Raw genomic sequence first — 21,524 nt, forward strand, 5'->3', positions numbered from 1 at the left:
GCAAAGGTGATGCATCTTCAAACTGAAACATCAGCGTGGATGTAGCCATAGCTAACCGTTTGTTCCTGCCCTCCTCGTGTCTGTGTAGGCTAGCTTTTGTGTATATAAACCATCCTAGGTTAGGTGAGATCTACTTCACCAACATTTCATATCTTCTGTTGCTAATCATCTTACAGCTACAAGTTGGCAACATTAATTAGTGTACCATTAAAAACTGCTTTAATTTAGTTAGCTAGTTTGCTGGAAACAATGAAAGCACCTAATTAAGATTCATTAAGAGATTTGAAGAATATGTGGATGGAATAAACCCATTTGACTGTGGATAAGGACTTGATAAAATGATATTAAACCCAAACCCTGCTGAGATTATAACAGACAACTGATCAGTGTTGGCATCATGGACATGAACATAGTCAAAAATTCTATGATGACTAACAACTATTTCATTCACAACAAAATATAGAATCAGTTGCTAGCTTTCTGAAATTTGATCAATCATGAATCAAGCTGTACAACTGGATGGTGAACAATAACTTCATTTATAGGTGTAAATGGGAATTTGGAAGAAGCCATTGTTCTACATTTCTATTAGACCTTCAGAACAGAATAGAACAGGTTGTATCAAATGCCTTTTCCCCTTGGGTGCGCTGTATAGCCCAATATGTGATTATTAACATGTCATTTGAAAAAATGGACATTAATCTGCTGCTCGCGCTGGTTTAGTTTTTCTGCCAGATGCTGGCACTATAAAGTTGGAATCTCACTATTGTGTAAGACATCATTGTAGTGTCTAAATAGTTTAAGTTGTAGAGGCCCTACAGTTAATGAGAAATGACACTCATAAGTTATCACAGAGTTTTACTTGAGAAAAATGTAAAATAAATAAATATTGGTCAAGAGTCAAATATTTTTTCTTTGACAGGCTCTGACAGCAGCTATCAAGTGAAACACACTAAGTCAACTGTGTGGTTTCAAAGTCAACAGTAACTGCTAACCACAGGTCTGACTGCTTTCTAATATTACGCAGTGAAGGCTGATGAGCAAGTTAAGTGTCAGTAACACTGACAGCGTCTCCAGAGCTGTGAGCTGCAGCTCAAATGAGGAAAGGCCCCTCCACGGCCGCAAACAGAAATGTTCCCCTGCATGAAGTCTGACATGTGTATTATACACTCACACAGATCTGTGTCAACAAAGCAGAGTAACACAGCGTTCTGATGCCACCACTTCAGACTGCGCCGTTATCACGAAACAGCGAGCCTCACAGAGTAACTGCATTTGTGGTATTTCTCAGCAGCAAACCACAGACTCAGCTCTGCTCTCCACGGACCAGAAACACTGAGCTACACAGACATCACCAGCACCACAGCGTGTTGCATCCCACCTCACGTGGACTGGTTAGATTGAATCGTTTTAACCGTGTTTCATTTGTGTTTGCATTTACTGTTCTTGTGTGAACAAATGTAATTCTTGGCTGGACCAGCGACATCTGCAGCCAGGGTTTCTCCCGGTGCTCCGACCATGCAACAGCCTGTGGTGCAAACATTTAAAATCACTTTCACTGTCACTGCTCGTGCTCCTGTGACAACAGCCTATTTATTTTTCATGCTGTATATTAGTTCTCTATGAAATATTGAAGTTTATAAATAAGTATTTTGACATAGTCTTTTATTTATGGGACTGGCCAAAACTAGCTACCCCCACCTGTTTATTTTACATCATCATAATGTAAATATGACAAACAGAATCCATCTCCCACCCCATTTGCTTTCATACCTTAAATAATTAAATAATAAGATTTTTTGTATTTCTATGTTTTACTGCACACGTAATGTCAAAATGACTATTAAAAAATAAAACTGAAACACAACTGCTGTTAAAGACAACATCAATGCTTTTTCATGTCTGTCTTAAATCCATAGCTACAGACCAAATTCCCTCTTTTTATTACTGGTATTCCACCGCAGCTTAACTGTGAAAACACAAAGGGAATCTTTACCATAAAGACTAACTTCAGAAGATATCAACTCGATCTTAAAAAAAACAAAAACAAAAAACATCTAGCAACAAATCTAGTGACCTTTTTGAAGAAACCTTAGCTACTCTGCACACTTTGCATCAGCCCACTCTCTGTGTTGTCTCTGGTCAGTGAATGGCAGAGAGATGGAGCAGCAGCTTGTTACCCAGACTGAGGCTGTGCCCTGTGGGGGGGACATAACATATTCTGTCTCTCTAAGTGATCAATTTGCACTTAAATATGGCCGATATCATAACACAGCCATTTTCTTTAACTTATGTGTTTGGTGATGTTTTTTTCAGATGCCGTCGTGATTTTAAAACTGAGAGCAGCTCAGAAGTTAACATGTAGTCTTGGTGAGCCACGTTTCAGTCCCTATTTCATAACTGTCTCACTGTGTGACAAACAGAAAAACAGTGAATGAGAACAGCTTGATTGGGAATTCAGCTGTACTGAAACACTGTACATGAGAGCACAGAGAGAAGCAAACGGATAAAGAGCTGAAGCCCGCTGACACCGGGCTGAATGAAAATATGAGTATGATCATTAGCAGCTGTTCCACAACGGTTTCAAACCACATCCTCAGTTTCACACACTGACCACACGCGGCCCAGCAACACTAGATACAAGGTTTTATATCTAGTGTTGCTACTCTGAGCAGCGAGTTGCTGGCTGAACAGCAGGTGTGCCCACTGGGCGGCTGTTTCTCTGCAGGATGTTTCCTAATTACAAACCGGACCTCCTCCCATTTATCTGACAAGACAAAATTACAGCTACAGTAGCTTGCTGGGATGCTGCAGGGCTGCACTGCGGACACTTCACACACTGGCCTCAACCTCACTTCGACGTGACAGAGGAAAGAGAATGAACCACAGACAGGAAGCTGCACTTCTGTCAGATACCTGATAAAGCATCTTGAAAAATATTGACTTCCTCTATTTCTACAATAGAAGTGCAAAAAATGTATCGACACACCTCTGTCTTTGTTCTACTATCTATACAACCGTGAGTAGTTACTTTAATATATTGGACTAATCTTATTATATGCCTTGGAAACAAACTCAGACTCAGGGTTTACTAATACTAATAACAGTATTAATATAGAACCTAGACCTGCTTTATAATCAAAAACACGTGGACATCTACCTTTAGACTGGATGGGACTTTTAAATTGATGATTTAAGTGAACAACCCATCAACATTTTATCAACTGAACTCATGACTGTTAGTTTTCAAGAATTACTCCTCAAGTAATTGAAACTTGAATTCGACAAACAGATTAAGTCACATTGAGAATCTAAATTATTGGGACTCAGTATTTACTTTAAATGCTAATATTTTATATTCCAAAGGCCCAAAAACCTCTGATTGTCATTAATGCCAAAGAATATAAGTTGCAGTTTTTACAGTGTGACATTGTTCAGCACTTTGTTGGCCTTTGGATTTATCGTCTCTGTAGTAAAAGCTCCTTTTACTGTGCATGGGTTTATTGTGGCTGGAAAGGGGCTGAGAGGCAGCGTAGCTCCGTCGTCAATAACAACCTCCACTAGTTTCTCCACCGTCAATCACTGCGATACAACTCTGGGCAAAGTGCGAGGACTGTAATTCAGACTGTACATTTCTCTTACATCTTTGAATTTTGTCTCGTGGCAGCATTAGAGACATTTGATGATACTGATACAGGACTCCTGTTTATGACTTTGATGTATCACAGCTGCTCAGAGACTGATGGTTCACAAAGTTATGAGAGAGATGTGTGAGAAGAGTCGCTGCCAGGAACACTGTATGCTTCGCCAACACCAATTTTCCTGACACATTGACACCAAAACTTCTCCAGTTTTCATCTTGAAGAAAAAAAAGCAAGAAAAAAAAAGCAGCTATGCAGAAACCATGAGTCAGAGTTAAACCACTTCCCGCTGTCCAGCTGTCCAGAGGAGGACCTGGAAAACAAGAGACCTGCACAATGTTCACATGTGCTGCACCGAACAGATGTGAGTTCTGGACAAAAATGAATAATACATTTAATATTCTTCATATGAAGAGATTAAATGTAAATATACTGACACCACAAAATACCACCTAACAGGGACTTCAGTTTACAGTTATTGATTTTTCCTCATCCTCAACACAACAGAAAAATCATGATTCCCTAATTTGAAAAAAACCTGTTTCCTCATGGTCACTGCTCACTGGAGTGTGATTCCTTTTATAAGTGGCGGTTGTTTATTTGATGGCTGCAGGAATGTGAACTTAAACTTAGCGACTCTTCCCCTGCATCACATCACTGCCATTTGCAGCGTGAAGTAGCTCATTTGCACAACTCTCCCCGAATGCCAGTGTTTCATTTCATAATAGTCTATTTATTTCTCATGATGCTGAGCAGGCGTCTTCGTTTCAGTGACCAGCCTCCAGTACAAAACACTAATTTCAGCGCTGTCATTTTGATGCTGATTCAAATGGTTTTGGAGAAAAAAAAATCACTTAGTGAAAGAAAATTAATCACTGAATGTTTAATTTATATAATAATCAATTTATCACTTAAGTAATTTTTCAAGCAAAAACACAAAACATTTGATGCGTTTTCTTCTTTCTCTGGTCTTAAATTACAGCAAAATGAAAAGCTGTCAGTTCTGAACTGTCGGTTTGACAAAACAAGACAAGTCAACTTGGAAACAGCGAAGGGCATTTTCCTCTATTTCTTGTACAGAAATGTAATATATGACATATATAATATCTATAAGGGGATATATTATTATCAAATACACATATCTTCTGAACATCTGAAGATAAAACATCTTTGAAATACCCAGAGTACAGTTTGTACATGTACAAATATTAAAGATATCTATATGATTAATGTTTATATGGTATGTCGTACTAATTTTAAACATATCTATCTTCTCATTCTTGGAAAGTGGACTCAGACTTTTGGACCATACTGTATATATTATCAACATATATTGACAGTCTTTGGGATGGATAAATATTTATGTAACATGTCACAATATAAGCATACATCCATAAACATACATATTCATATGGGCTTGACATATATGTCAACATATGTTCCAATTCCTAATAAATTTTACATGTGTTTATATAACCTTTTATACACCAAAATGATTAATCGACTAATAAAGAAAATAACTGAATGACTAATTTGTAATGAAAATGTATACTAGCTGCAGCCATGTTTCAGTAGGTTCAATTGTATTTAAATGTTACGCTCATCTCTGAAACAGCAGTAAAACACTTCCAGACATTATTAAGATGCACTTACACAGAACACACTGGCAGATGTTACTGCTTTTGAAACACCAAATTAATTTCCATAACTTTGAGAGTATGACTGACTGAATTTATGTGAAGAAGACACGCCTACATCCTGGTTTTAAACTGGATTTATGTAAAGCAGAGCCTGCACCAAATGAATGATGCTGCTTGGCTGAGATCAATTTTTTAATAAAAGACCAATGTCAGCTGACTACACTGCTCTGGCCCCATGGTAATACTGATCAACATTTCTTTGTTTTTAGCTCAGGATAATAGCACGAAATGTAGTAAATATTAGTTGACACCCACGCAACAACAACACTCCTGCTCAATTCTAATCGCTTGTTAATTTAATGGGATTAACAAAGCACGCTCATTTGCAGCAGCCCAGATGACATACACATAATTCATATTTTGTTTTGTTTTTGCCAGGTTTTGAAAGCTGGAAATGAAAAGGAAATGAAAACGTATAATCGCCACAGCAAAGCTGAGCTCAGCGTCTGTCGTCTTCCTTTAAAGAACAGTAAACCAGCACTTTACAGCAGCTGTGTTTGAACCAATCGTGTCGAAAGCCTGATAGTCATGGGTGAATTTTTATTTTGATGATACTCTCTTCTGCTTTATTACTTTCATTCCTTAGATGATACTGATATTCAGAGGGGAAGTTATTCCTCTGGAGCACACAAAGTCTTACTAGGATTAAGAAGCAGAGAGAGCGAGCATGAATGATAGTCAAAGAGAGAGAGAGAGAGAGAGAGAGAGAGAGCGAGCATGGCCAGTTCCCCCTTGGAATCCACACATTGTTTCCCCTCAGCCGATGGGGGATTCTTATCAAAATGCTGCCAGGACTATCATGAAAGGATATGGTAATTATGGAAAACACACACACACAGACACACACACAGCCAGGAAGGCGACCGAGCACTGGGCTAATATAATGTGTCTGGTGTGGGGGCTATTTACATACCCTTCCAGAGCGCTTGTCACATTCAATTAATTACTCTCTGGCAGTGTGACAAAGATGATTAAAAAGAATGATGAAAAATATTTCCTCATATGGCTCCAAAAATTCCACCAAGTCCTTTTTTTTCTAAATGAAGCCAAAGGAAAACAAAGGGTGCTGTCTTAGTAAAAGTTAAAGGTGGTTCTTTTTTTTCATTCCCAAGAGGGATTACAGAACCATTCCTGCTATTGAGGAAGGGAATGTACAAAATGAGCCAGAGAGGATGTTTGCTGGAGCCGCTGTGATCATGAGCTGTGCTTTATTCTGGCGGGAGAAAAAAAAAAGAGCTGAAGCCTGTGGGGTAATGAGCTGCATCACAGCGTCCGCTCATAGCCCCTCACATCTGATGTCTTTCGGCAAACACAGCCTATTTAACACTGTCAGATCAATTAGTAGGTGAAGAAAGGGCCGGGGGAGATGTGGAGCCCTTTGTTCAAACAGACACGGTGTGCGAGGAGGTGCAGTCCCGTTTAAGGGAATTTATCTCGGCAGAAGTTTTTTTTTTAATGTTCACAATGAGCAATTGTGCATCAGTGTTCGTACAAAAGGACGGGCTGAATCGATATTGTTGTGGTGAAATGTGGAGACTAAATCAAACACCGGGGATGTGACAGCCTTGTGTGTGTGTGTGTGTGTGTGTGTGTGTGTGTGTGTGTGTGTGTGTGTGTGTGTGTGTGTGTGTTGGGTGGGGGGGGGGTCGGGAGCTGTTAAGAGTGAGGCAAATACCCCAAGGTGCATATGAATACAGAAATCTACATTTCAAGTAGCGCCGTGCCCCCGGCGGCTTGGACGTCTGACTCCCCCTGAAAAACGCTCGAGCAGCTTGAGCCTAATTTCTCACTTATGACTGAGGACTCCCGACTGCAGCCGAGCTCGAGCCATTCGTCACGAGTGTGGACATTCTTCAAAGAAGAACACAAAAATGTAATTTTCTATACAAGTGTCTGCCCATGAAATTTCTCCTCCCCACCCCCCCTCTGCTGTTTGGCCCTTTGTCAGGAAACATAATGGCTTGCTTCAGCCAGATTAGCCTTGTCTTTGAGACTGGAGGGCCGACAAACAGCCTGCAGGTGCCGGGGAGATCTCTCCGACTGACAGACAGTCCCCTCATAGAAACAGGTGTCTCACCTGCTGAAAGAAACGGTGGCTGCTTGCAGATGAATGGTTTTATTCTGAGTGACTCCATCACTTTATGTAGCTGTCTGCCTATACACACTTTTTAAAAGGTGAAATGTTTTTTTTAATGAGTTTATAATCAGTGCAAACAATGGATGCATCTGTTCTCTGGGGAGATTTATTCTTAGAACAAACTCGTCGTCTGGTCCATTTTACATTGTGCCGTTGGGTCAGGTGGAGCTATTGTTCATGTAGTGAAGTCACACCAGTATAGAGGTGGATGAACAGAAATCTGGTTGGCTGTTGATGGCTGACAGTTGTTAGGTAGGTTAGGTTCAACTAAACCTGACTCATTAACACCTCAAGGCCCAGACCAAGTCCACCTCAGTTTTGGGTTATGTGTCACCTAAATTTTTAGAGATACCAATAAGATTTTTTATTCCCCTGATATCCTTCGTCTCAGCTGATACCGAGTACCAGTATGATACCAAATCAAATACATCAATGCAAGGAACTGGGATAGTTTTCATATTAAGTAACATGAGGCCAGAGAAGATTTTGGCACTGAAAGACCACTAACCTAACAGACTGTCTTTAAAAAAATAGTTTGACATGACATTTTATTTCCTGATCCTGACCGATCCAGTTCTTCTACTCTACTCTGTTCATTCATTTTCACATGTCAACTACAGCTGATACTCATCACCTTGACAATAAAATAATGTGAAGGCAGTGCTGGGCCTTTACAGTGAAGGCAAAAGTGTGCAAGTGCCACTGAGGGTCAGCTAGCGTTAGCATAGCCTGACTTTGTACTGTTTCCTGAAAATGAGTTTTCTCTACTTTTCGTCGTGGAGTTCTTTTGAAGCTCTGCGCTGAGAAAGTAACATCAGAGCTTATCAAACTCAATGAAGTATTTTCACACAAGGTAATAGCTGAATCCTACATGTTGGCCTGATAACATAGATCTCCCAGAGATCTGCTGTACACCACAAAGACTCATACACATACACAATGCTTTGTTCTCACTTTGTTTTCTTTCTCATTTTCTCTGTAATATACTTTCAATTGCTATTGTTATTTATCATATTTGTCATTACTGTCTTATAAGAGTCTAAAAGGTAAAAAGGGAGGTGTTGGGTGGGGCAGTGGGAGGGTATAGGGTTGGACATAAATGGAGCATTTCATGTCATCGTATTTTCCTGTAAAGGGTTGTACGGACTCCTTAAATCCCAGTAAAATCTATTCACACAAAAAAAACTCAATAACAAGGATGAAAGTTACACCTTATTAATAATGATCTTCTGGAGTGAGAAATTCTAGAGAAGCCCTCCACATTAAACACAGACGCTTCATAAGCATTAAATATTGGAAGAGAAACTGGATGCAATGGATGCTTTTAATTAAAAACATAAAGAGGGATTATGTGATGTCAGTTTAGCAGGTTAGTTTAGGTTTGTGAGTCAAAATAAGCGGTTAGACGTGGAGCTAGAAAAGACTGTGTAATGAAGCTAAGTGACAGCTGCCTGAGCTGTCCTGTGGACACACACAGAGGACAATGAGTGCAGCATCTGCATGCATCACCATTCATCACAGCTGCTTAGTGCGGTTTGTGAGGTCTGTATGTAATGCCAGCAGACAGGCTGTGGATGCTACATATATTAGAAAGGCTGAATGTGATGGTGTAACTGAATTATTATAAAAACACAACTTCATAATCTAAAATTATATCATGTAAAGGTCCCATATTTTACACTTTGAGCCTCTCTTCTGATTGGCTGACTGTTTTCTGAATAAACATAGAGCAGATTTCAGGTAAACACTACGTCGGACTAGTACATGAATGTCTCCACAGGCTGATCACTGCACATGAGACTGATTCTAATAAGACTGAGGCAGTGAGGTTTATAGATTTTAAATCTGGGGGAAAGAAAAGTGAGTTGAAGTATCAGAACTGGTACTGGCAGAGAAAATGCTGGGCTGGGTCAAACTGTTTGGAGTAACTAAACCCAGCTGCTCTGCCTACAAGTCCGAGAGCATCCATGCATCACTGAGTTTCCCTGCTTTCTCAGCCCGACAGGAAATGTCTGCACTTCACGTCACTTACTGCTCACTCTGTGTGAAAGCTACACGGTCACACCTGCACCTTCCCCTCTGCCTCCAACACGGCACACCGAAAGTCATCAGTTTAAGAAGAATAACAACCGCTTACTCAACAGAAACCCCACACAATGAAAGCTCTTACTCAGGTCTTGATTGGCAGGAGCACCTCTGCCTCTCACCACTCCGACTCGGGAGCAAAATAAACCCAGCAAACCAGTCAAGCCACAGCAGAATGCCTTTTCTGCCCTCAGGGAGTGTGAGCTAACACAACACTGTTGCTACAGTGACCCTAATGGCAAACACTGCCAATCAGGTCGATTGCACAGATATTTATTTATCTTTTTTTTTTTTTCTTATTCATGTCTCAGACTGCTTACAAAGTCCATTCATCATGCTTCAGCCAGAGCAAACAGCGGCGCAAATATAGCACAATAATCTACCTATGTTATTCATATGACTCACTGAGCTGGCACAATCCATTCACACAGCCTCACACAGGCTCACACATCCTTGCGCGCTACACACAGAGCGCCTCAGGTGTCAGGGCAAACAGCCCTTTAAAAAAAAAAAAAAAAAAGAAACACACAATCAACAGGCTCCTACCTGCAGTTTGGTGGCGGGTCCAAGGTTATCTCTGCAAGCTCCTTCTGGATTCTGAAATGAGAGGAAGATCTGTGTTATAATCGCACTCTCAAACACACACACACAAACACACACAAACACAAACACAAACACACACACACACACACACAGACATTTGTATAAATCCTGACTGTAAAAATCAATCTGTGAGTGTACACAGTGAACACCTCATTGATTTTCTAATGAGCTCCGGAGCGCTGTGATTGAACACAGGAATAAGTCCTGTCACACAAGATCAACATGGGGACGCATGGCTGAATATTTGCCACTTTCAAACCCTGTGAGCATAAAAAAAAAAAAAAATCAGAAGGCCACGTCAGATAGAGAAATCATATCTGATATATCTGGGTAAATTCATTTTGCTGCCGATCACAGTCCTGCCTCAGCCCTCATGTTTTCATGAAGGTGTTTGGAGCTTTTCCACCCTGAGCACATAAAAAAAAGGTTGAAATGAACAGACTGTCGAGGTGTCAGATTTCTCTCTGGTTAAGTGCTCATGACAAAACCAACCAGTGGTCCTGCAGCCAGGTGTTATACTTTACTATCACCCAACCGGCTTCACATGCTGCTGGTATTCTCTCCTGTGCAGAGGGTATGACCACGTCCGCCTCATTTCATGTTTAAGCGAGTGAGAGAGTTGCTGCAGGTGAGGGGAAAATGCAGACACAGGCAGATTGTCATGGAGTGGTAGATGTAATAATTTACATTTTTCTGAGCACTTCAGGGACTTCTCATCCATGCTGGCTTGCTGAAGAGCAATTTGGCAACATCTACAGATGAAGATCATAAGGTATGATCAAAAGCCAGAAAAAATGTACCTCGAGATAAGATGGTTTTCACATCTGCTGCTTGAGCTTTGAAACTAAATAAATCAAATGATTACATTTCAAATATGTTTTGTATTTATCAATATAATGCCTGCTATGTACACACACACACATAGAGGGTATATAGAGGGTCTGTTTTCTGAATGATCCAATAAAGATATAGCAGATTTCAGGTAAACACTCAGAGAAAACAAATCCTGCAAGATGATGGGTCCATGTGGGCGGGGTTTGGGGGCGTGGCTGAGGGCGGTGACTGTTTTGTTGCGACATCACAAAGGCTCATTTAAAGGCTCAGTTTCTGAATACAGGCTGTGTGCATTTCTCTGTAGACTGAGGTTTTGATACTTACACAGTATTAATATAGAACCTAGATCTGCTTTATAATCAAGAAACACATGGACATCTCACGTTCTACATCATGGGACCTTTAAGTATTTAGAAATGGAGCAACTTGCTGGTAACCAGGAAAATAACCTTTGACAGGTGAAGAGCTCTGGCTGTCTGACATGACACATGTAACTCCAGTGGGAAACTGCAGCTACTATAAGTAATGAAACCGAAAGCACACAAAGATAGTTGTTGCAGGAAGTGAGAATTGACCTGTGAGTGGGTCCCAGACCCAATCCATCAACAGGCATTAAAACATCAGAGGCCCTCACTCACACAGGTAACATTAGCGTGTGTGGCAGTTTCATTGGAATTAACTGCTTCTGCTCAAAAACATTTCATTCTGTTTTAAAGGCTTCAACAATATAAACCGCTTTTAGCTATTAGGAGATTGTCAGCCACATTAGTTCTATAGATTGTATAAAAAGATGCACTGACCTCTCACAGCTCAATCTCCCATGTTTACACTTGTCACACATTTACTGAAATCACTGGGTATCTGGTACTCAGTTTGATTCTGGTTTGTAGCATTTCATTGTCCTCTATCCCCCAGCATTTCCTGTCTGTATCTCTACTGTCCATCAAAAAAGGGAAAGTGCCAATGCAAACACTCCAACTCACGTCATTGGCTCATTGGCTTTTAAAGGCTAGTTAAAGGTGGGAGGGTCAGAGCAGCTTGTAAGACATGCTGTCCAGCCACACTTAAAAGTGGAGAAAAAAGCTGGTCATTAGAGAGATGATATGATATCGTTTAAAAACAGCAATGACAGCAGACATTAGAAAGTGTCTCCTGGGAAACCTGCATTTTGTTAGGTTCTTCACATGTACAGTGCTACAGTTGTGAAACAAATGAAAAGAGAGAGATAAGTTCCTTGACTCCTTTCTCACCTCTGCAAAGCTGGCCCATCATAGCACAATGTGGTTGTAGGTGACAGATAGTTGGTTTTGGGAAGTGAGACAAAAGGTTGGACACAACTTCCCCTTACTGGGAACACATTTGTGCCAAATGTCTGCACTGCCAAAACAATCTGAAATTGGTCAACGGCGTAAATTTGTGGATCAAATTTCTATTGCTTTGCTAAGCTGTTCAACCATTCAACAGAGTGTAAAGGCTTCTTACTGGATCACTGGGTACATTGTGTTTGAAACATATGTTTGTACAAAAAAGAAAAACATACAAAATAAGTACAGACTTGTTGGAGGTTTGTCTGCATTCTGGGAAATGTAAAAAAACAAATGTAGCTGAAGTCATCTAAATGAATGTGGGTGCAACGAGTCTATTACCACACTGGATGGAGTGTACATCAAAAGATGATGATACTTAAAAGGGTAAGAGTTTCTGTGGGGCAATGACTGCTCATGACTCACATGGGGAAAAGGGGGAAAAAGGAAATATATTTGCAAAGGAGCCTGTAATACAATCTCCACAGTTATGGAGTCATTCTCAGCTTGACTGCTTGCTGTGTAATTTTATCTGCAGTATTTCCTGAGGTGGCACATTCTGACAGGCGAAGCTGGGGACCTGTTAGGAAGACTGCTGCAATGAGCGAGGCCGGGGGAGTCCAAAGGGAAAAGCACTCATATCACTGCGAGTTCCTCATGCTCTCACGCTGTACGGCCTCCTTAACCAAAAACTTGCTTTCTCTAATGTTCCTCGGCTCATTGCATTTGATAAACCCTCAAGACACTGAAAGCACTAAACTAGTACTTTCTGCAAGCCTTGACAAATAAGTCAATATCATCTGAGCAAAGCTTTTAGAATGGGAAGCCAGTGTTTCCCCTATGTTGACGGTTTTGAGACAGGGGCCAGGGGCATTTACTGTTGAGTTTTACCAAGCTACAGTAATAGGCTACGATCTGTTCCGTGTGGTTGGCTTGCCATGCATCACTCAGTCACCAGTCAGCCAATTAGAGAGAGAGAGGGCCCAAGACAGATGCAAAACGCTCTCTTCTTGCTAGAGCTCCGGAGAGAAGTATGAGAGAACTGTAAAACTGAATTGAGGTGGTTTTTGACACTTAACGGTTCTATATGCAAGTTTTCTCCACCTCTGAATGAGGTTTCTTGCCGGGAGCAGATGGTGGTGGTGATACGGTTGCTAACCAAGAGCTTCAGCCATCCTTGTGTTTATGAGAAAAGAGGTTAGAACACACCTGTGGGCAATGCTACTTCTCATCCTCTCATGCTGAACCGAGCAGACGAGATGCCATAGTGACTCTATTGCAAAGTAGTATTACAAGAAGGAATGTACTGGAGCAGAGGCTAGCTGGTTGCTTTCAACCGCTGGAGACAGCTCTTGGAAAGTAAAGGAATGAAGTTTTATGGAGAACTCGCAACATATCTTCTAGACTGGTCAGTAAACAGTTGCTAATGGCTAACCATCCATAGCAAAAAATTACACATAGCACCTTTAAAACAGATACATTTTCTTATGGACATCAAAACTTAATAAAACACAGGAAAAGTGTGAAATATGGGCCCTTTAACTTTAACTGCCGGATTAGCAGTCAAGGCTCCAAGTAGACACTACATCACCAAGGTTTGACTGGGCACTTACAGATTTCAGTTGTGTGCTTTTATTTTGGTGGCTTCTAGCATGCCTGTTCATCTACCACCTATTGACACTGAGGCTGTCAATAAATAGCACAGTGTAGAGAGCAACAATGTGTCCTTCAACAACTGGTATCAGCATCAACACACAAGCTGAACTGACGTGCAGCTTGGCCAGCCCATCGTCCAATCAGACAACAACTACATCACCCTGTGACATCCAGCGCCAACCTACCATGAACCGGTTCTGGGCCGAATCAGTGCTGCGTTACATCAGGGAGCAGGGCAGAAACACCAGGGGTGCGTTCAGAAATCAAATGTCTGGCACTGGTTTGCCGTATCTTAATGGCTGAATTGTGTTAAGTCCCAACAGTGCACGTCCTCTTCCAGCTGCCTTTAAGGTCTGAACTAGCGCGTGGGGGGTTGACTATTATTTGTGAAAGTGGTGATTGAATGTAAATCCGCCTTTGTTCACGGCAAGCAATCCAGGACAGACGTGATATAATATGATTTTCAATTATTTATGGTGCAAACTAATAGTGCCTCCTTCATTATAATGAGATTTCTGCTGTCACTAAAGGAGGCAAGGGGAAATATTTCCTATTGTCTCAGGTAACTTTTGCCCATTTCAGACAGTCAGTTAAGTGTTCCTACATGGCAGGTATTAGATCCACCTGTTACCTTCTAAACAGTGTGTGAACTTTTCTCCTTAGGCTTTTGTAAATGATGATTTGTTACATAATGACTATTTCATTTTCGATTAATCTCTTCATTGTCTTTTCAATCAACTGATTAACTGTTTAATCAATAAAATGTCTGGAAATTGGGATCTCCAAGATCCAAGGTGACATCCTTAAGTTTTTCTGACGAACAGTCCCAAACCCAAAAGTATTCACGTAGCAATGATATAAAAGAGAAAAGCATCAAGTCCTGTTTGGATGGCCAGATGAGATCTAGACAAGTCAAAGGGCAACACAGCAGCAGGTACTCAGCACCAAAGACAGAACAAAAGAACAATTAAGTGTCGGATGAACACTTCAGCAGCTGAGCAAAGCAGTCGGGGCAGCGGCAGGCAGCAGGGAACAAAGTAAAAGACAGTCAGTGCAGCAAATCTACCTCTTGGCGCTGGTGGAGAGTTTGGCAGCGGTCTTGCTGGAGATTTTGGCCTCCTTCTTTTTGGGCTGGGTCTGGTCCCGCTGCTCAGGGCCCGACTGCTCCGGAGGAGCCGTCTCCCTCTGCTCAGCGTCCGAGCTTCCCCCACTGGTGTTGGGGCTGTCGTCCGGCCTCGGCTGCACCTCACTGGACATGCTGACACTGAGAACACACAGGCAGCGTTACGCACATACAGTGTGTACACAAAAACATATGCCTCAAAGGTTTTCTGCATCTCGTCAGAGCGATGGGTCCAATCCATATTCTTCTGAAGGCTGCTCACATTTTCTGCCATTCTTACACAGATATGTTATCATTTAAAAAAAAAAAAACATAAGAAAGAAAGATGATGTCATCTCCCTTACATGATTTTAACTAACAGCTGCAACTCATTATTATTTTAACTGTCCATTATTGATCTGTTGATTAGTTTTTCCATTTTTCTCTTAGCCCTTTTCCACTGCATGGTACTGGCTGGACTCTACTCGCCTTGTTTGGTTTTCCATTGGGCAAAAGTTGTGGACAGTAACTGGTACTTTTTTTTTTCTATCACCTCCACAGGTTCCAAACAAGCTGAGGCGTTACCAGAAAAGATGACGTGAAGACACTGCAGGCTGCTGATTGGTCAGGGAGAATCATCACTACTGCATCATCATCGTGCAAGACGGGACAGTCTGAATACAGTATATATTTATATTTTTTTTACATTTTCTATATTTTGCACTACATTCCCCACATTTTATTATTATTGGAAATATTCCACATCTTTGCTGTAAATATTTTAATCTTATTCTAATTTTTAACTTTTAATTTTACCTTTAATTTTACTCTAAGTTTATTTATGTTACTGTTTTGCACCAGCACAAATTCCTTGTATGTGAATACATACTTGGCAATAAAACTGATTCTGATATATTCAAACAGCCGAGCGACTGCCACACTGCTCACTGTAGCATGTTACACAGAACCCGTGGTCAGCTGAGGAGGTGCGGATGTCACCATGGCTTTGCGTGTTGTTGCTATAGTAACAACGCTGCATTAAGGGAGTGGAAAAAGAAACACCAGGTACCACATGCGAGCAGAGTCCAGCACATACCGAGTCAAGTTGGTCCCACGTGGTGGAAAACCACTACATGAATGATGGTAAGTCATTCGAGCTGTATGGACGAAAAGGTAACAGCTATTTAGCATGAATGTCAACAACCACTTATGAAGACTGCATGATATGGCTGAAAAGTCTGGAAAAAGCTATCAAGTGAATGGTAAATGGACTGCACTTGTATGGTGCTTCGCTCGTCTTATCAACCACTCAACACGCTTTACACATTCACCCAGTCACACACACTCATGCAGCGCTTTTTTCTACATACGTAGCCTTTTTTTCCCTACCATACACACACTCTCAGTATCTTGCTCAAGGACACGTTGACATGCTCACTGGAGGAGCCAGGAATCTAACCACCGACCTTTCAATTTGTGGACGACCCGCCCTACCTTGAGTTTGGACTGTAATTCTTTTCATTTTTTTTTTTTATTTGCAAAGTCAATAAAGGGTGAAAACTACCCTCCAGAGATTTTCAATTTGCAATAATATAAAACAGAGAAATTAAGAAATCCTCATGCCGGAGAAGCTCAACCTGAGAATTTGTGGCATTTATTCTTAATAAATGACTTCAGCAGATAATAATCGAGGAGCACTCCAGCCTTCAGGACTCCCACCTCTCTCTCGCTCTTTCCCCTCATTTCCTGTCGTCCTTCTATTGTCCACTCTCAAATAATTAAAATAAAATATTATCCAAAAAAAGCACAAAGACAAGAGTCAAGACAAAAGACACAAAGTCTGTGATTCTCAGTCCACTCTTGTCTTTGTGTCATCTCAAAGAAAAGATGAGATTTGCAAACCAGAACAACGGTGTCAATTTTTCCATCGACAGAAAAATAATTGACAACGATGCTTAATATCAAATCTTCACTGGGTCCACCTCTTCAAATGTAAAAATGTTCTTCCTCTCCTCTGACAACAAAGTGTTGATTACACAAAACAAGACATTTGAAAACATCACCATGGACCATGAGTCCACTTGTGATGTGCATTTTTCACAATCTTCCAGATAAATTCATCATAAATCTAGAAAATAATCAGTGATGAGAGCAGGAATTGGCTGCTGCTCCACCGATGTTATTCCTCCTCTCAAAGGCTTCTCCTGAATACCACTCATCCCCAGAACCGCCCCAAGATGAGCATCCGCTGGGCATTAGCCTTGAATCTCAGCAATAAAAGACACCTACAAGGTCATGTTCACTAAACCCAATTCCCCCATCATTCTCTGTGTGTGTGTGTGTGTTTGAGTGTGAACCTCAAGGTGAAGGCCTCTATTTACAGTCCCAGGTCTGCGTGGAAAACGTATCACACAGATGAACACATGTGAGGGCACTTGCGCTGCGTGCCGTTAAATGAGCATCAAACTGGACAGAAGTATGGGCAGATTTTTCAATAAACACGACGGCGGCTTTGGCACGTTGGCTCGGCTTTTGGCATTTGACAAACAGCCACTGCACACAGCTATCTGATGCAATTAACTGCATTTGGTGGTGAGCTGATATGGGGGGATAATTGGGGGATTACATGGTTTAGGATAACACACAGGGGCATCATTTCAGAGGTTACAACATCTACGCGTCCTGGTGAATGGAATCCTCTCGGGGTAAGCTGTTATTATTATGTGGAAAACGATGTGTTTCCAGTTGTCAGGTGAGGATCAACACACTGAGAGTAGAAGCATATCACCTTGGGCTTTTGCCAGCAGAGACTGTTAGATTTTTTTTGTTTGTTTTTCTCCTTTAGATGTGAAAACTGTCAAAAGACCTCAACCATAACTATCAACCTCAGTGAAGCATCCCAAAGTGTGTGTTAGTGAGCAGGCCTCACAGAAAATCACAGCCGGAGAGAAGCCACACTCGCCCTGCATTCTGCGCACTTGGTGTCAGATTCCCTTCGAGCACTGAGCAGCAGGCTACATGCTGCCTTGCTCTTCGGCACACGGGTAGCGATATCTATTTAACTTTTCACCATTTCTGAATGAAAGTGTCTTGTAGTAAACAAACCAGCTGTTAAACAGTGAAATGACAACTTATACATTTGGTTCGCATTGTTGGCTGAGCTCACGTATTTGAGTGGGGGAGGCTGTGGGACTACCTGGCGAGGTCTTAAGGAAGTTCAGATTTTACTGGACTTCTGTGCAGTTCGGTGTAATGGATGTATGCCGAATTCAACAGTGGCTGCTGGTGATTTTGAAAAGGTCCTTTACGGTATTGCTGTAAGGTGTATATACACGTATAGACGGGAGTAGGTTTACAATTACTGATATTTTGGACCGAGTTCGGGGAGACGTTCTCTCTTAAAGGCTCATTCGGCTAATGTTGAGGAGCCCCTGAGCACTTATCGCCCCGGTCCCGAGGCTTATCTATGGGGAGTGAACAGCAAGACACCGTCGGTACGAGACATCTTCGGGGGTAGGACAAGATAACGCTGAGCAGCACACTTTACCAGATAGCAAAGCTAGCCTCCCCGCTATCCGAGCTCTCACTGACCCCTGCAAAATCTGCTCCAGCACAAAAGACCGAATGGATGCCCCCGTCTCTTCCCAACCTCCACCACCGCCCCCTCCCTGTAGGAGATAACGTAATAAAGCTCTATTCTGTCGGGAGGCTAAAATATTTGAAGAAGAATACGCGGGACCCACCTTTCTGAGCAGGCTGGGCGCACAGCGGGAGGAGAAACGTGTTTTAATGTCCACTGTTCGCTCCGTGATCCGTTACACTGGCTGTCCGCCGCTTTCCGCCCGCTGCGTTCACTGGCTGCTGGAGAATGTGCCAAACCGCGAGTGTCAGGTTAGAAGCACTAACAAGCGTCGTTTCCGGTTTTTGGCTGGCAAAATAAAAGCCTGAATGAGCGCTTTCGTCGGAACCATGAGAACTACAGGGAGAATCATGCGCATGATCTGCACAGCTATTTGCGCAGTTCAGAAACCATGCGTGTTATTATTGTAACGTACACGCAAGTCTGGTCATGGTAATGTATGACTGCAAAATTTTTAATTTCTTATTATGTTCCACTTTGTTACTGCTTAAACATGACCATACCTTGAATAACATACTGTTTGTTATATGGGGAACCAATTCACCAAATATCATACCATTTGCAAATTTAAAATCATGGTTGGATGGCTGTTGATGGCTGCTACTGTTGATGATAATCTGTTACTTAAACATCCATCCATTATCTATACAGCTTATCTGTACAGGGTCGCAGCCGGGCTGGAGCCAATCCCAGCTGACGCTGGGCGAGGACGGGGTACACCCTGGACAGGATACCAGTCTAGCACAGGGCTGACATGTAGAGACAAACAACTATTCATGATCAAATTCACACCTATGGGCAATTTAATCTCCCTACTAGAGCATGTAAAACAGAAAACTCTTTGTGCTTTCCAATGGGCTTCGCTACTGGTTGACCACTTTGAGGCTCAGAGTGAGCACCCTGAGACAGATCTTCTTCCCACTCTGTAGAGACATGTACTGCTTGAAGTTTAGAAAACTCTGCCTATGTTTGCTCTGTCCTCCGTGACTCCAGTGAACAGTGTGCTGACCTGACCAGCAAGTACAGCACGAATCACATTCTGTCTTAAAGCTCTGTAAACACCCCAGTGCATGAGCTGTTCGTCTTGCTCTTCTCTCAGCCACCCTGGAGAACACTTGTGCTCACAAAAACTGTGCCACCCTCCGGTGTTAGGATGTAATCATCTCAGAGGACACCTCGGCTGGCACCACCTGTTCACTTCAGCAGCCCAGCGGATGAATGTTATTCTCCCTCCTCCTCTGCTGCCAAAAACTCTGCAGGATGGCTTCACCACTGGCCTAGCTGCCCACACCACGGGGAATGTCCAGTTTGCAGTGCACTACACCCCTCCTGCATGTCAGTCAGCGGGGACAGAGGCACCTAACCCGTCTTTTCAGCCCGAGGTCATCACTTCCTCCTTCAGCTCGAGAGTCATTCGGGTTAAGTTGTTTTTTCCTCCACCTCACAACAGTGAGGAGGAGAGGCACATTCACACTTTTGTGGTCTGTGCTGTTATGTGGACCACCGAGCGGGGATGAGGAAGTCCAATCAGCTCTCTGTTTCCTATAGTGAGCGGGCTCAGGAGGCCTCTGCTCTCTGCTCAGCGTCTTGCATTTGTGATACTGTCCCCCGGAACTATATGGCCATTGATCGACCACCACCAGGGGGTCATGACCTCAACTGCTTTGTTTGGTATGTGTCAGTGGATGATTCTGCTAATGGCCTTTGGTGTTAACCAATAGTGAAGCCCATTAGAGGGCAGAGCATGTGCAAAATAGAAATCGTAGTTACTGGATGTAAGTACAGTTCTATGAGTATGTGTGTAGGACTCTAACTGCACGCTCAGCTGTCCTAAAGTAGATGAGCAATGTGTGCACTGGGGTTTTATACAGGTGATTGGTCGGTGAGTGCAAAGATCTGTCTCAAGGTGCAGCCTTGAAAGGATTAAACAATGGCGAAGGTCGTTAGAAGGTTACGCATGTACTCATAGAACTGGAGATATGTCCAGTAACTACTATTTTACTTTGCTCTCCTCCATATTCCATTAGTTTTTGCTCAGTCTTTGCTTCAGAAAACACCTAAAGCATAAGATTTTGACTAAACAGTGACATGCTTTACCTATTTGATACTCGCAAAATTCATAAATTCACATCAGAGTGGAAAGCTGTAACATGGATTATGCAAACAATTCAATTTTGCTGCAACCTCGCCACAAAACATTATACAGCCTAGGGCTGACCGTTTTTAAAAATCAAACGACTGATATTTATTTTATTTTTAGGCAGAGAATTCACACTTCCGGTCTTTTACTTTTTGCCGAAACTTGACCAATCAGACCGCCTCCGTGCGCGCTCCTACGCGAGTGCGCGCAAACTGCGTGCTGTCTGAAGCGTTATGGCAGGCTTTGATGATGTAGACTACAAAGGAAGTGGAAAAGAGAGAAACATCATGTAGGCTGTCAATCCAACCTGTTTGAAAGTGTGCATTAAGATTTCAGAAGCAATTTCCTATATTCTAATGATTTATAGCCCGGAGCCCTAACTGCGATGTGTTTTGGTGACCTACAACTGTAGGGAGGCAAAGGGCCAATTGCTGACCTTATTATTCAACTGATCTAAAACAGTGGGACTAGTTAATATATTTGAAATGAACAGTAAACACATCACATAGACCCGTAAATAATATAAATGCCTATATTTAAATAAAGGAATTAATCTCTAAACTGTGTCATTATTTCATTGTCTGTAGCACATTCTCTCGTAAATGAATTCACTGACATTTTAGACATACTGTTGCCTTCATTTGTTCACGATCTGTGTCGACCAAGTCACCCCTGCGGAACC

General features: G+C 42.0%; 2 protein-coding genes across 3 annotated transcripts in view; both read right to left on the reverse strand.

The window, feature by feature from the left end:
- Positions 1-18,965, reverse strand: part of LOC139634238 (ubiquitin-conjugating enzyme E2 E2-like) — a 68,149-nt gene extending 49,184 nt beyond the window's left edge. The window contains exons 1-3 of the mRNA XM_071500577.1: positions 18,806-18,965; positions 15,027-15,224; positions 10,110-10,160 (exon numbers count right to left, since the gene is read on the reverse strand). Of these exons, the coding sequence (XP_071356678.1) occupies positions 10,110-10,160; positions 15,027-15,217 (242 nt within the window). The 5' untranslated portion in view covers positions 15,218-15,224; positions 18,806-18,965. The remainder of the gene's footprint in view (positions 1-10,109; positions 10,161-15,026; positions 15,225-18,805) is intronic.
- rpl15 (ribosomal protein L15) overlaps positions 1-21,524 on the reverse strand; it is a 397,523-nt gene that overhangs the window by 81,273 nt on the left and 294,726 nt on the right. The gene's annotated exons all lie outside the window — the stretch shown is intronic.

The sequence above is a fragment of the Trachinotus anak genome, unplaced genomic scaffold, assembly GCF_046630095.1.
Source record: "Trachinotus anak isolate AG129_WGS33_773 ecotype Australia unplaced genomic scaffold, CSIRO_AGI_Tana_v1 ptg000016l, whole genome shotgun sequence".
NCBI classification, from domain to species: domain Eukaryota; kingdom Metazoa; phylum Chordata; class Actinopteri; order Carangiformes; family Carangidae; genus Trachinotus; species Trachinotus anak.